General features: G+C 36.5%; 1 protein-coding gene and 1 long non-coding RNA gene across 2 annotated transcripts; one reads left to right on the top strand and one right to left on the bottom strand.

Moving 5' to 3' along the window:
* The first annotated feature begins 5,840 nt into the window (after positions 1–5,840).
* Positions 5,841–9,551, top strand: LOC133881415 (uncharacterized). The gene is made up of 2 exons (XR_009902505.1): positions 5,841–8,006; positions 9,264–9,551. It is a non-coding gene; the product is annotated as an uncharacterized LOC133881415 (long non-coding RNA).
* A 1,839-nt stretch (positions 9,552–11,390) lies between these two features.
* Positions 11,391–13,163, bottom strand: LOC133882042 (G-type lectin S-receptor-like serine/threonine-protein kinase At1g11330). Its single transcript, XM_062321134.1, has 4 exons — positions 12,583–13,163; positions 11,856–12,361; positions 11,669–11,770; positions 11,391–11,473 (listed from the first exon to the last, which is right to left on the bottom strand). Exons 1-4 carry the CDS (start codon positions 13,161–13,163, stop codon positions 11,391–11,393), a joined length of 1,272 nt encoding a protein of 423 aa, XP_062177118.1.
* Positions 13,164–14,129: the final 966 nt, after the last annotated feature.

Genomic DNA, 14,129 nt, shown 5'->3' with positions numbered 1-14,129 from the left:
GTGTTTTTTTTTTTTTTAAAAAAAAAAAAAAAAATGATTTTGATCTGTGATATGATATAAAAATAGAAATAATTTTAAATATTTTATATTTTATTAATATTTCTTTTTTGTTTTTGTTAAAAAATAAAATAACTATCCTAAAAATCGTTGTCAAAATAGCATTTTTACTATGCTGTTTTCAGGTTGCTTGAACACGTGCTGGTTGTGAAACTTTAAACAAAATTTACCCACTAAATCTTTTCCTTTTTTATTTTTTATTTATTCCAATAAGGAAAAATGGGAAAGGATTGCGAGGGTCGACATTGACTCATTGCCACTCTTATGAATAGAGTACAGAAAATAAGAAGAGATGAGAAAGCTTTCCAATACAAAGTGAGAAGCAGCTCATCTAATGACAAGATGTGTAAAAATTAGCACTTCTAGAAGACTTCAAAAAAGCTGTCCAAACAGGAATGGAGAGCAGCAGATCCTGGATGTCGGATATCACTGGCACCGAGACCTACTATAAAAAGAAAACAAAATTAAAAAAAAAAAATTAAAGGGAAATTCTTGATAGCATTGACAGAAGAGAATCACATCCTAAAATTAAAAGAAGGGGCAACCAAAAGAAACAGGAAGGGAAACTGTTGTTAATTCACTCTTGAATAGGTGCGGCTCCTGAAAGTGTTAATAATGTATCAACTGATCGATCAACATACAGGGCTCCTCATGTATGACGTACTTGCAATGACATTAATGTGATTTTTCACTTGTTTGCCTTGTGTTCTTTCCTTACGGGAAACCATTCTACAATTTTATTATTATTTTTTTTTTTTTTGGGTCTAATCCTTTCTTATTTTTGGATTGCGTTGATATTAGTTTCTTGATATTCGGGTTTTTGAATTATCAAATGAGTAAAAGGCAAATGATATTTGAATATACTTTGTACATACTCATATTTGGTATGAAATTCATGTATATGAGATAGGTTCTACATGCATGGGTCACATACGTATGCATGGGTCCCACATCAAATATGAGTGTGTGTACAAAGTGTGTGCAAAAAGATCTGTATAAATAACACATCTCAATGAGTAATGATAAGACATTTGCACTTCCGCATTTTTTATGGTTGTTTCTAAGTGGGGAAACAGATAGGCTTGTCTTAATATGTTCTCCTTTAACTTTTAAAACCGTATTGAACAGCCCATTGAGAGGATGGGATTATTTGTTTGACATATGTCCTATCCTTTGTATTTATTTAAGTGTTGTTTTAGTTTAGTTTAAGTCTACTGTTGAGTAGCCAAACCTTTTTTCATTAATAAGATCGTCTATTTTTTTTTTTTTTTTTTTAGTAGAAGTGGAAAGGATCTTCCTAGTAACCCTTATTGAATTAAAAATAATAAAAAATTGAGAGATGGAGTGAGATTATCGGGGAATGGGTAGAGGATTTTCAAGGAAAGCTTGTCAAAGGGAGTGGGCGTGAAATGTGAATCAAGGAGATGCAGGATTTGAAGTGGAGGGGACGGTTTTGGGCTGAATCACGTCAACTGTATTGGAGAAAGGCCGAGAAGGAGTTAAAAGTAGGGGTGGGCACGGGCCGGATTGGGCCGAATTTGCATGTTTCTCACAACCCGCCCCGCAGTGAACGGGTTTGAAAATTGAGATCCGCAACCCGCATAGTAAATGGTCAACCCGCTGGGCCTCGGGTAGTGCGGATCGAGACTGGTTCATGCGGGTTCGGGTTTTTTTTTTTTTTTTTCCTGGGCCCAAAACCAGAAAAATAATTTACAATCTTGTTAACCCAATTCAAATTTTGAAAATTTCAATTGAATCAACCTCACCAACAAACAAGAACAAGAAGAAAGAACCAGAATTACCAACAAACCCAACTATAAAGAACTTTTTATTCTTTTCTGTGATTGTAGATTGAATGGGTATGTGTATGTGAGAATGTAGAGATGAAATTGTATATAAGAATGGAATAAGAAAAGAGATGAAATGGATAGTGTAGAACTGTATTGAATGAAATCAAAGGTACACAATTTGGGTAATTTGTGACTCTAGTCGTGACTCTTATAATTTTTTTGAGAAAAATTTGATGAAGTTAAAGGCACACCCCTAGTCATGACTTATAATTTTTTTGGGGAAAATTTGATGGGACGATTATAAAGGGACTACGGGGTGGGGCGGGGCGGGTGTGCGGGTGGGAAAAAATTTAATACCGCAACCCGCCCCATAAATCACTGGTTGGCATATTTAGGGTCCGCACTTTTTCAGAAATGTCTTATTGACGGGGCGGGTTGGTACGGGGCGAGGCGGGTTCGCGGGTACGGGTGGGTTTTGCACACCCCTAGTTAAAAGGGGAAGGTTCTACAATACGTGAGAAACGGGTTGGGATGTCAATGGTCCTAGATTGGGTGGAAATCTTGAAGATGGGCTGTTTGGTAGCTGTTTCCAAAACAGCAGCACTCGTTTTTGTATTTGTTGATATCTGTTTGTCTAAGTTTTTTCTTAATGAGAATTGAGAGTTTTGATAAGTAAATGGTAGTTTGTTGTCATTGGATGGTAAGAATGTCAGTTCATGAGAATACAACGGTTGATAATTCTTAGGAAAAAAGGGTAGTTAAATTAACTCTTTATTTTACTTTCGTAACTTTTTAAATTGAAATTAAGGGTAAATTTAAAATTTTATAAAAGTTTCAATGATACAAAGGTCATCTCATCCTTGTTGCCGTCTAATTTAACACCAAATACTAATGGAGGGGGACATTGCAAAAAATTAGAAGTTAAATTCAGAGTTTTTGAACTTTGGTGGGTTAGTTAAAAATAAGTTGAAGTTTGGAGAGGTTTTGTGAAGTTTTTCTAAAAATTTTTTTTAAAAAATATTACCTTTTACCTCCGAAGTATTCACCCTCTGGCGAATTGCCTTTCGATGGACAAAATTTAGTAAATAACCCTTCCGAACTTGTCAAAGTGTGTCAAGTTTAACATTCCGTCCACTTGGTCTGTCACTTTTGACGGAAAATAGATCCCGTGCGATTAACACGACCTTTTAAGGCACAGCCTTCCAAAATTGGCCCCGTGTGTTCTTCAAAACGGTGAGTCTCAGGCCATACTGCAAACAGAAGCCATGCACGTGTAAGCCATTAAAGAGCACGCGCAGGTTTGCTCTTCCTCGTTACTCTGATTCTGCCAAGGTTGCGTACGTTCTCCAAGCTGCTTCAATGGCGTCCTGTTCTCTGGACTTGCCCAGCCAGTGTACATAGGGTAAAAACGGACGTGATCTAAAGGTGTATTAAATTAGATGTCCCTGTTATTAGGGAAGCTCCTCCTCGTCGTCCTGGGTAAATGAGAAGAAGCTTCGTCCTCGCTCTTATTTCTTTCACCTTCCACCAACAAACTCTCTCTCTCTCTCTCTCGCAGAGTGTTTCTCAACCAGATGGGTCCTAGTTTTGTTAGTTCATTTTCAGAAGACTGTCAAATGGTGGCATACAAAATCAACATACACACTAATTCGCAATGGTCGTTTTCAATTCATAAACAAGACGTTGAGCTCGAAAATGGATCATGAGTCTAAACCGCACCAGGACAGCACTTTTAACAAAATGATCAAGACCACTGTCCCCTAAAAACTTCAACTACTATTTGATGAAGACAAGCACGACAGGGAATAGAAAGCGTTGGACCATACCTTCCAAAGGCCCTGCAAAGGCTGTGATGGCATGGGCGAGCAATTCACAATCTTGATGAAATACTCCGGCTCCCACCTCCTCCTCCCCTGCCTCTCCACTTCTCTCCTCCTCTGCATCGGACATTGTGTTCCCAACCCATACCCTGTTAAAACAGGTCCTCTGTTTGCACACTATAAAACAGGGGAGAATAAAGGGTTCTATAGAACTTTGGTGTAGAAATCTATATGGGCTCTTTCACATTTCTGCAGTCTTGATACGTGATTTAAGGCCATTAGAGGAAGTGGGTGGTGGTTCTTCTCTCTCTCTCTCTCTCTCTCTCTCGGGTTCTCTCTCTGATTTTATCTCTCGGGTCTCTCTCTGATCTTCTCTCTCCGTTTCTCTCTCTCTGTTCTCGTCTTGATTGTTTCTCTCTTGCTGTCAGAACGGACGGTGGAAGCTACAGAATAGCCTGTAATACCCCAAATTAGTAATTAGAGTTAAGTGAGCCTTAATTTAAGTTTTAGGATGCTAGGATTTGGAATTGGATTGAGATTTTGGTATTTTAAGATTTGATGTCTTGGCCGAATGTTCGAGATGAGAGGATTGAACGTTCGAGATGGGAGGAACGAATGATCAAATAGTCATGGGGAACGTTCGAAGAGGAAAGTCAAACATTTGATAACATAAGTTCTCACATGTATTTTAAAAATATACATGAGAATCACATATTCTAAGGACAAATATCAATTTAATAGGTTGAGTTAGAAGAATTTTTTATAATTCAGTTTTAAGGAAAACTTTGTCAGGTTGTGATAACTCAATTTTCTCATTCGTTTTTCAAGGCTTAACATTTTTCTATCGAATAAATCCCATTTTGAAAAATAAAATTAAGTGGGTTTTCTCATTCGAATATGAAGATCGTTCTAATTGTCTGATGCTCATATGAATTCATCAGAAAACCAAGGCTCAATATGTAGCCATAAAATGCATCTATATCGTTTGTACTGCATTATTATAAGGAATTGAACGTATCTAATAACCCATATCTATGACATTATGCATGTAGATTTTTTTGCAATGGGTCATACGTATGTTCAGCTTGAGGACAAATGAGTAATAACAATTTCAAATGGCTTTAATCCTTCCTTACCTCATAGGAACCAATAACCTTGGGGTAATTACCTTATTTCCTCATAAACTACCAGTCATTGTCAATGTGCCCCATGAACTGAAACCCCTCATTAGAAAAGAGCATCGAAGTACCAGAGCATCGGGTTGCATCTGGGGTGGTCCACGGGCCATATACCCGATGCTCTGGTATTTCTATGCTCTTTTATGGTAAGGATGTTAATTCATAGAGATATATTGATAATAACTGGTAGTTCATGGAGAGATGATAACCTCGAAATTGCCAACTATCTGTATTTTCTATTTTATCAATCAATTATTTCGAATTTCTTCATCCATTTCTTCTTAAATTCATTCTTAATCCTGTAACAATGAAATTACCTGTGACATTGGGTTAATAATTATGAGGTATATTGTAAAGACCAAGAAAAATAATAAGGTATTTAGCATTTAATGATTTATATTTTTAAATAAGATGAGATTAATAATTAGGTTTTAAGTGATAATATTTGTGTTATCTAAAATAAAATGAGTTTAGGATAAAATAATAAAATAAGATAGGTTAATAGTGCAATTTAGAAATGATAGGGGCTAGTATTAAATAAGACTAAAGTTTGGCCTTATCCATAGCCACGTGTGTGGCTATGGATTAATGGGGAGATATTTCTCCCCTCAATCACGCATCAGCCCCCCCCCCCCCTCTTCCTATTTTCTTTTCTCTTCTATTCTTCTTCTCCCTTTCTTCTTACTTCTTCATTTCTTCTTCTTCGTTCTTCTGCCGAGCGACCCACAGAGACAGCAATAGAGAGAGTGAGAGAAATCGAGTGAGAGAGAGATGCGAGAGAGTGGGAGATAAGGGATTGAGAGGGAGACCGAGAGATGCTGAGAGAGAGATGAGATTGGGAGAGTTCAGGGAGATGGAGTCCGATCCTCCGATGGGTGGCGCTGACGAGGCCAGAGGACGCCGGCGATGCGATCTCCGGTGAGCCAACGACCCGTAGACCCAGTGCAACCGCCGATCCGTGAGACCCGGAAGAGAACCCGAGCAACCCAACCCATGACCCGCTAAACCGTGTGGAAGACCCGGTCCCCCAGCAGCGATTTCCAGCGAGTTTTCCAGCGGATCCAGCAACGATTTTCGGCGAGCTCGTTGACCCAAGAACCCATGGAGACCTGAAACCCATTGAACCCAAGAGAGAGACCCATGATCCAGACCCATGCGACCCATGACCCGCCTGACCCGAGAAGAAGACCCGATTCTCCATGTGTTCTTTCTGGCGGTCCAGTGAGCTGATTTCCGGTGAGCCATCTTTTCATTCTCTTTGATTTTTACTTGAATTCTCCTTTGATTTTTGTTGAGAAGAAAACCATATGGGTCTCGAAATTTTGGGGGTTTTCTTGGCAAGAATCAAATGGGTCCTTTGTAGGGTTAGCCGAACGAGTCTTTGGGTATGAAATTTTAGGGATTGACGAAATTCTAGTTTGATAATTTATGGGGTTGGTTTATGATGGATTTTGGAAGTGTTGGTGAAGATTGGGTTTTTATGTGGATGGACCGAATGGGTATTTGTCATTATGAAATGGGTTTCGGATTTTGGTAAGCTTTCCTTAAGTTTTGGGGATGGATTCTGGTTGATATTACTTGAATTATGGGTTTTCTATTAAGGTTGCAGAATATGGTTTTGGTTTGTTGAGTTACATTTTTATGTTAATTTTTGGATTTGATTTAGTTTGTGTTTTAGTTGTTAAGATTCTGATTGGGTTTGGTGTTAACCATATGAAGTTTGAATATACATTGAGAGGGATTTTGGGGTGTTGGATTTGTAAATTTGATGTGGATTTCCTATTTAGGAAATATTGGGCTATTGTTGGAATTTATATTTTATAATCAATGTTGATGGGTTCCTTAAGGTTTGGTGTTTGTCTATGTTAGAGATAACGGGATAGGTAATATTTGTTGTGGAGGATTTACTTGTATTGGTTGTGATTTAATTCTACGGATGTGCTTTTGAGGTATATTGCTTGGTTATAGTTGATGAATGATGTTTGGAGGGAAGTTCATAGTTATTGAATTCTCTTTGGGAAAAGATTGGACATGTGTATGTAATATTGATGATTTTGGAAATTGATATTGAGTTGGGTTTATGAGTTTGATTGTGGGTTATTTGCCTATGGATGAGGCTAGGTTCATTTGGCTTTGGACTATATTTCAAGAGTCTAGATTTAGTGTAGGAGTTGCTGTTGGTATTTAAGGATGAATTGGTAATGGTTAGGATTTGTATCCTTAGAGTTGGTTTTATGGCTTGATGGTGTAGCGGGAATTGTGGAAGAGTTTCTAAGTGGATGGTCGTATGATATTGTGCTAGATTGTTAATGATTGTTTGTATGTGGCTAATTAGAGATGCTTTAGGTGAGAAGGATGTAGTTTTGGAGAATGTAAGTGTCTATGTGGTTTTAATAGAAAAATCTATGTATATGCCTCTAGCGTTAGTGTGTATATATATATATTGTAACCTAATCTAAAATGAGTGGTTAAATTGATATATTATATAAGATTTATGTTCTATAACCTAAACTACCTAGATGGTTAGTAGCTAATAAAAGATAAAAGTATTGAATGTAATAACAATGGTGTTTAAGGATAAGAAATAAATTAAGATATAAATCTAGAGTCTAAGACTAATATCATAGAAGACAAATATTGTGATGTAAACTACCCAAATAACCTTAAGTTAATATGTATAAGCTAATAGACTTATAGAACATATAAATGTGATATAAATCAATTATGTAGCAACCTAGTAACTAATTCACCTACCTATATACACATGGTACTTATGTGTATCATCGGATTAGGTTTAAGCCTTGTATGTGTATACGTGTAAATGTATATGAATCAAATATACATTGTTAGTATAATAAATAGAGAAGTAAAATAATAGAAGTATCTTAAAGATAAATAAGTGTGATAAAATATGAACCTACAAGCGAGGATTGACCTAATAGTAGTTAAAGGAACTTAATTGGTTCTAGAGATAGAGTAATGCGACGTGTGAGCACGCGGGTAGTTAGGATGTCATAGAGTATGTGATTCAATAGCCTAGTCTAATGCTACCAATGTTTGCAGGATCATGTTCGGATTGGAGACTTTAATTGGTTCTCCAATGTAGAGTCCAAGTGACTAGAGTCCAAGGAGTGTTCGAGTTGGAGTCTAATGCAGCCAAGGTGGGTATTCCACTCACTGAGAAAATATATATTTTTATATGTATTGGATTGATAAAAATATATATATTGTTTATGAAACTGAACCAACCATATGATGAAATGTATATGCTTTGAGATGATTTATTAGTTTCGATTATGTTTAAACTATATCAATGATGTTTAAGAGATAGTGCAAGAGTGAAAAGTATTGACTAGATTTAAAGTGTTAAGTTCTACGGTTGAGATTTAAATTAAGCAAATTGTTTGAGAACATGTCATGTTGAAACTGCGTAGATTTGATAAAGAAACTAAGTTTTGAATGATTTCAAAGTGTTGGATTAAATGCTGGATTTGTTTAGTTTTAAAAGTACGTGATTTAACAACTGCATGATTTCAGCGTGACACAGTAGGAAATATATACTGGTCAAGCACAGAACATTGAGCATGTAGTATAGAGCATACATATCAGAGTAACAGTATCAGCAGAGTAACAGTATCAGCAACACATTGAGGCATGCATAGCATATATAGCATTGTTTTGTGAGAGATGTTTTTATGTTATGAGTAGTTTTACTAGACGTATTGGTATGCATAAGAGTCTTCATGAAAAAGATCTTATGTATATTTCTATCGGATAGTCATGTGTTAAGGTCATACATTGAACTTGAAAGTACATGGATACATGATTGCCCAGGTGCGAGTAATGGCATGTCTATGAGTAAGAAGGTTGACTGTTCTTGTTCTTCAGGAAAGACGTGTTAGCATGATTGAGTTTAGCTCTAGTGCTCTCATGATCTACTGACGTTCAAGGCATGAAGCTGAAATACAATTAGAGATGGTGTTGCGAGTGTTTTGTTGACGGATGTTGTCCTAGTACGGAAGAGTAAGATGCCATGTTCTTTGCTTAAGACTTATGTGTATACGTGATATCTGTGATGGAGTGATCGTGTGCACATATGTCCAAGCGACCGATGAAAAGTATTATTATAGAAGGGTCTATATGTAGAATCTTCCAAGAGGTAGATTGGAACTTCTACATATGTTCACAGCTATATAGTATGTTTTAAATGTTTTCTGAATAGTCGGTGTTTGCTGCATTAGCTGTTAGTAAATTGTGGCTAATATAGTGCTCGCACGACTAAAATAAAATAAAGGTTGGTTCTTTGTGAAAACTCAGTCAGTCTTATACCACTGAGGTCTTAGTATGTTTCATGCTAAGGCGGTGAACTCATTCTTTCACCTATGCGGATGTGGATACCACCACAACCGTGCGTGTAGATGATGTTTCTTTGGCTGCAGGTACTTCGATATAGTTGAGAGGTTGGTAGCAGTGTACTTGGGATATTATGACTGGAGCTCGCCGCGACAGTTATAATTGTCGGACCACGGGTTGTCCACTATTTTATAGGTTTGGTATGGCTTGTGACGTTTGTGTCACTTATTCTTTGTTAAGCCATTATTGTTATGTAAATATTGTGTTAATAAGACTCAAACAGATAGATGTTAAATGACTCAATATTGTAATTAATTTGTGATAGATGTATAAGTTGTAATTTCCGCTATTCAGATTTATGTTTTCCGCTGCATAGATAGATGTATGTTATACTCTGATTATCAGGTACATGTTATGGGGCATGTGCCGTATGTTGGCTGAACGACACATAGTCGTGCTACTGTGAGGACTCATTTTATGTTTGTATTAAAAAAAAAAAAAAAAAAAAATACGGGTTGTCACATATATGATGACCGTCTTTTGACAAAAAAAAAAAATCCAAGTATTTTTTGCTGCAAAACTTACCAAGGATGGTTGTTAGTTGCACCGAATTATATCTCGTCTTCTTTTCAAATAATTAGTGAAGTTTGGAATATACTGGTTCTTACAATGCAAAGCGCGCACCAAACGATATCGTGTTGAACCAAAGAGAGGTTTAACAAACTAACATTGTTAACTTACAGATCCACCTACTCTTACCCTGGGCTGAGAAAGAGAGATTCAGAAAGCTAAGATGATAACGGTCTTTCTCTCACAATCAATCTCTGGTCTCTCTCAGATCAGCTCAGATCAGGTGGGAGATATGATGGCCTTTCTCTTCCAAGTCTCAATTGTAGTTTCTCTCCCTAATCAGTTTAGATTATATGGCCGGTGTACACTTTTGAGTGTTCCTGGTTGTCAGGGAGGCAGTGCATGGTGTTTAATTAACTACTACTTTTGGCATGTGTAAATTTGGAGGTTCTAATTAAGTAGAGGTGTACACCGCCTTAGACGGGTGGTTTTTGCTTCCTAACTGCGTTCGCCACCGCCTAGGGCCCTAGGCGGTGCCACGGTGGGCAGTTTTGAGGTACCTTCTGTCCTTACCCATGGGCGAGCAGTTATTTCTCTAGCTCCTAATCACTTGGAGGAGAGGCCATGCACCCTTAATTAAAAACTAATATATATATATATATATATATATATATATAGCATCTGCTGGAGAGCTAAAAAGGCTCATATTAGCTAAATATAGGCTATATAGCTAATATGAGCCTTTTAAAGGCCGATGATGAGTTTAAGTAAGGGTTTTTTATTTTTTATTTTTTTATGTATAAAATCATTTTTTTCGTTTTCTGAGGTGTAAAATTATTAATTAAGTTTTTATATTCAAAACTTTTCAGCATTCAATTCATACTGAAGTTGAAGCATATTAGCTAGAGACATAATTTCTATGTTCTACTGACAATTTAATTAAAATTAACATTGTCGCATTGGAGAAAGTGATGCATGTTGAACTTTTACAAATGTGAAAATGGAAAAGTAAACAAATGGACATTCAAGAATTTATATATGTTGAAAAATTTACGACTTTGAAGGCCTTAATTATTAACTTTCATGGAAAGTCTATTCTTTAAGAATGTGAATTGTATACATTACAAGAAAAAGAATGACTACATGTACGTCTAGAGTCAATAAATCCTCATTTTCATGTCTAGAGATTTTTTAAGGCCTCAATATTGTAAAATTATTATTTTTCCATAATTGAAAGCCTTAATAGTGACGTAGCGCAAGCGGATAGACGTGATTGAGAAGCTGCGTTTTCAAATTACAAATTCAACAAACACGTTGAAAGAGATAAATTGAAATCTTATTGATAATCAAAAATTGTCTCCTCCATTACAATGATTCTCAATTTATAGCAAAACCCTAATGACTATAAAAGGAAATAAAATATCCCAAGGTGGGAAATAAACGAAATAAGAAAATAATGGGTGTCAACAAATATTTCCTAATCAAAGGAGATACATGGTGACAAAGAAAACCCATTTTAGGGAAAATACGATACTAAAATCAAATCTATACTAAAAGGGAAAATAACTGAATAGGTAAGAATCCGTCAATCAAGTTGGCAAATCGGCTAGTTACTCGTCTCGTCATTTTACTGACTTGGAGTTCCCATTTCGGCTGCAAGCTCCTGAAAATACCGAGGCTTCTCCTTGCTTGTCTTCGGGTTGTCCTACATCAATTAGAGATTATTTATTTACCTTTTTACCAAATTATAATTATAATTTTTTGATTAAAAAATATAAATATATATATATATATATATATATATATATATATATTAATTGGAGATCGAATACTTATAGATGGGGATCGCACCCATGCAATACCCCATTTCAATTCGATTAGATCGAACGTTTACACTTACCTATGTGTTTGAGCTTTCCTCTGCTTGAAAAACAAATGAAGAGGCATAAGATAAGCCCTATTGAAGGGACCAGCACAGCTACCCATACTTTCCATTTTTTGACTGATCATAACAAGAATCACTATTAGTTCAACCATATATAACAAAGATGACATAATTAAATTTAATTGTGTAGATTTGATTTCACCTTTGGTACTTTGATTCTCATTAGGAGCAAGTTTGAGATAGATATATTCTCCAGTCTCGCCAGCATCTGAGAGTTGCTGTAAGTTAAAAATAGCTCCTTCCCATATCATACAGTACCCACTCCTATTATAAGCATAAGCTGTGCAAGAGCAATTATTCATGCAAGCTGTTTGACAATTAATCCTAGCACTCGCTGCCCAATTATATGCTTTCGAATTAACAGGCAATCTCACGTTTGGCATTTTCATGAACCAATCTTTTGTCCCATTACTATACGTATTATTCTCACATTGCAAAGGAGATTTCCTCACACAGCCACCCGACCAATCATTTAGTCTGGTGTAGTTCATCGAAAATGGTTCAAAGCCTTTTAGACATTCACAGGGGATTGAGGAATTCCCACGATACACGCCAAATCCACCACACAAACCATAGACATCCACGGTACAGACCAAAATGATTTCCACACCAAAGGGCCAAACAACCACGTCCATAGCTGCAGTTTTCCTGTAGACGATATCACTAATTTAGAGCGGTAAGATGGATTAGAAAGATAATGAATAAAATATCTTCCCTTTTCATTTGACACAATACTGAAGTTGTAGATAGAATTCAATGTCATCTCAGGAATTGAGCTGAAAGAACTTGTATTCCAAACTCCAGAACACCAATAGAATTGGGATGTGGTCCACAGTAAGCAAATTTGATTGCTTCCATTTGGGTCTAACCCCACCGAAAACACACCAGGTGCTGGATCTTCTGAATTTTTCCATGAAACAAGTTGCTGTTGTTTTCGAGGAACCTTATCGATCCAAAACTTTGCACCTGGGAGCCATGTATCGGTCGGATGGTCGAAACTCTCCCACAATATAGAAGACGCATTCGACCTATCTCTTAAAACAAAATTCCCATCTTCCCCAAGTACTGCTTCAGTTGAGCGGGGAGAGGTCAAATTTGTCAACCTAAATGGGATGCTGGAGGAACCTCCAAACAGGAGTAGATTGCCATCTTCTGAGAGGTCAAGTCTTGACGAAGGCAGGTCAAACAGAGGGTCTTCTCTATTTGCTACCCAAACAATATTGTCCTTCTGGTCAAACATTTTGTACCATATGCCCAGGTAGATTTTTAATGAACTTCCTGGTTTGAAGAAACCGAGCTCAAAAGTGCCACCTTGAGATACTATATTCTCGCTCTTTGAAAAAGAAAGAGAGTGACCTGGTGAAAGGGTATCACCAGATATGAAGAAGCATGCTCTGCCATAAGAGAGGATTAGAAGCAGAACAAATAAGAGCCATGGCTTACTCGTCATGCTACCCATATATCCCTCTCTAACTTGCAGCACCGCAGTTAGTAACTAGAGGAGAATGGTAGAAGAAGAATGATGATAGATATGAATGGGTTAACAAGAAAACTTGGAGTAGTCTTCTTGTGAGGAAGTTCACTTCCAGACTATTCCTTTATATATAGCTTTTGGAAAACGCTGAACGCTCTTGTGCTGTCATGTTCATATGTAGCTATATAAGTGGAACTCGCTTCAGCACAGTGGTGGAGACAGCCAGACAGGGGGCTGCGGGGGATCCTGGCCCCCAAGTCCTCCTTGGCAAGAAGAACAAGAAAATATGAGTTACTGATCAGTCGGCCCCAAAATGTTGAAAAGAAAAAACTACCCCAGCCCCTAGAAAAACGGAAACTACATGGACTTTTTAGGCCAAAATCCAAGTTACCCTTAAAAACTTAAAAAATAATAAAAAATAAAAATAAAAATTTATGTTTTGAAAAATATTTTAAGATGAATATTATTTAGTAGACTCTCATATAATTGTCATACAACTAGAGCTGAGTGACGTTACAATAAAAAATAATATTTAGAAGAAAAAAAATTAATTGTTGATTTTCACTAACACATCATCACAGTTATATATATAACAGTAGCTGAAAGTCTATCGAATAGCATTACTCCTAAGTTTCTCACAACATAATTTTTTTCTAAATTTATTAAGGCCAATCTAAAAGTTCGTAAATTAGCAACCAAAAAAATAAGAAAAAAAATCCATATATACTACGGTCTCTCAAAACATTATAGACACACTAATTTTCTTACTTTTTTGGCCTACCTAACTATTACTATTCTTGAGAGCATGCGTCCTTTTCTCTTAGATAGTTCATGTTTCTTATAAAATCCCTGCAATTTCCTTTTCTTGTAACATTCAGTCCTTTGAATCTTGTAATTATATATTTCTGCTTTGTTTCAATAAAATCAAGTGAGAATGTTTAT

Source organism: Alnus glutinosa, chromosome 11 (assembly GCF_958979055.1).
Source record: "Alnus glutinosa chromosome 11, dhAlnGlut1.1, whole genome shotgun sequence".
Classification (NCBI taxonomy): domain Eukaryota; kingdom Viridiplantae; phylum Streptophyta; class Magnoliopsida; order Fagales; family Betulaceae; genus Alnus; species Alnus glutinosa.
The sequence above is the reverse complement of the archived record's forward strand: the minus strand, read 5'-3'. Positions and strand labels throughout refer to the sequence as shown.

Excerpts from the sequence above, each read along its gene's own strand:
- LOC133882042 (XM_062321134.1), bottom strand. The coding sequence starts at position 13,163 with ATGACGAGTAAGCCATGGCTCTTATTTGTTCTGCTTCTAATCCTCTCT. Across the intron at positions 12,362-12,582 it reads CCTGGTGTGTTTTCGGTGGG|GAAAACTGCAGCTATGGACG; the intron begins GTTAGACCCAAA and ends TATCGTCTACAG. Across the intron at positions 11,771-11,855 it reads TGAGAATCAAAGTACCAAAG|TCAAAAAATGGAAAGTATGG; the intron begins GTGAAATCAAAT and ends TGTTATGATCAG.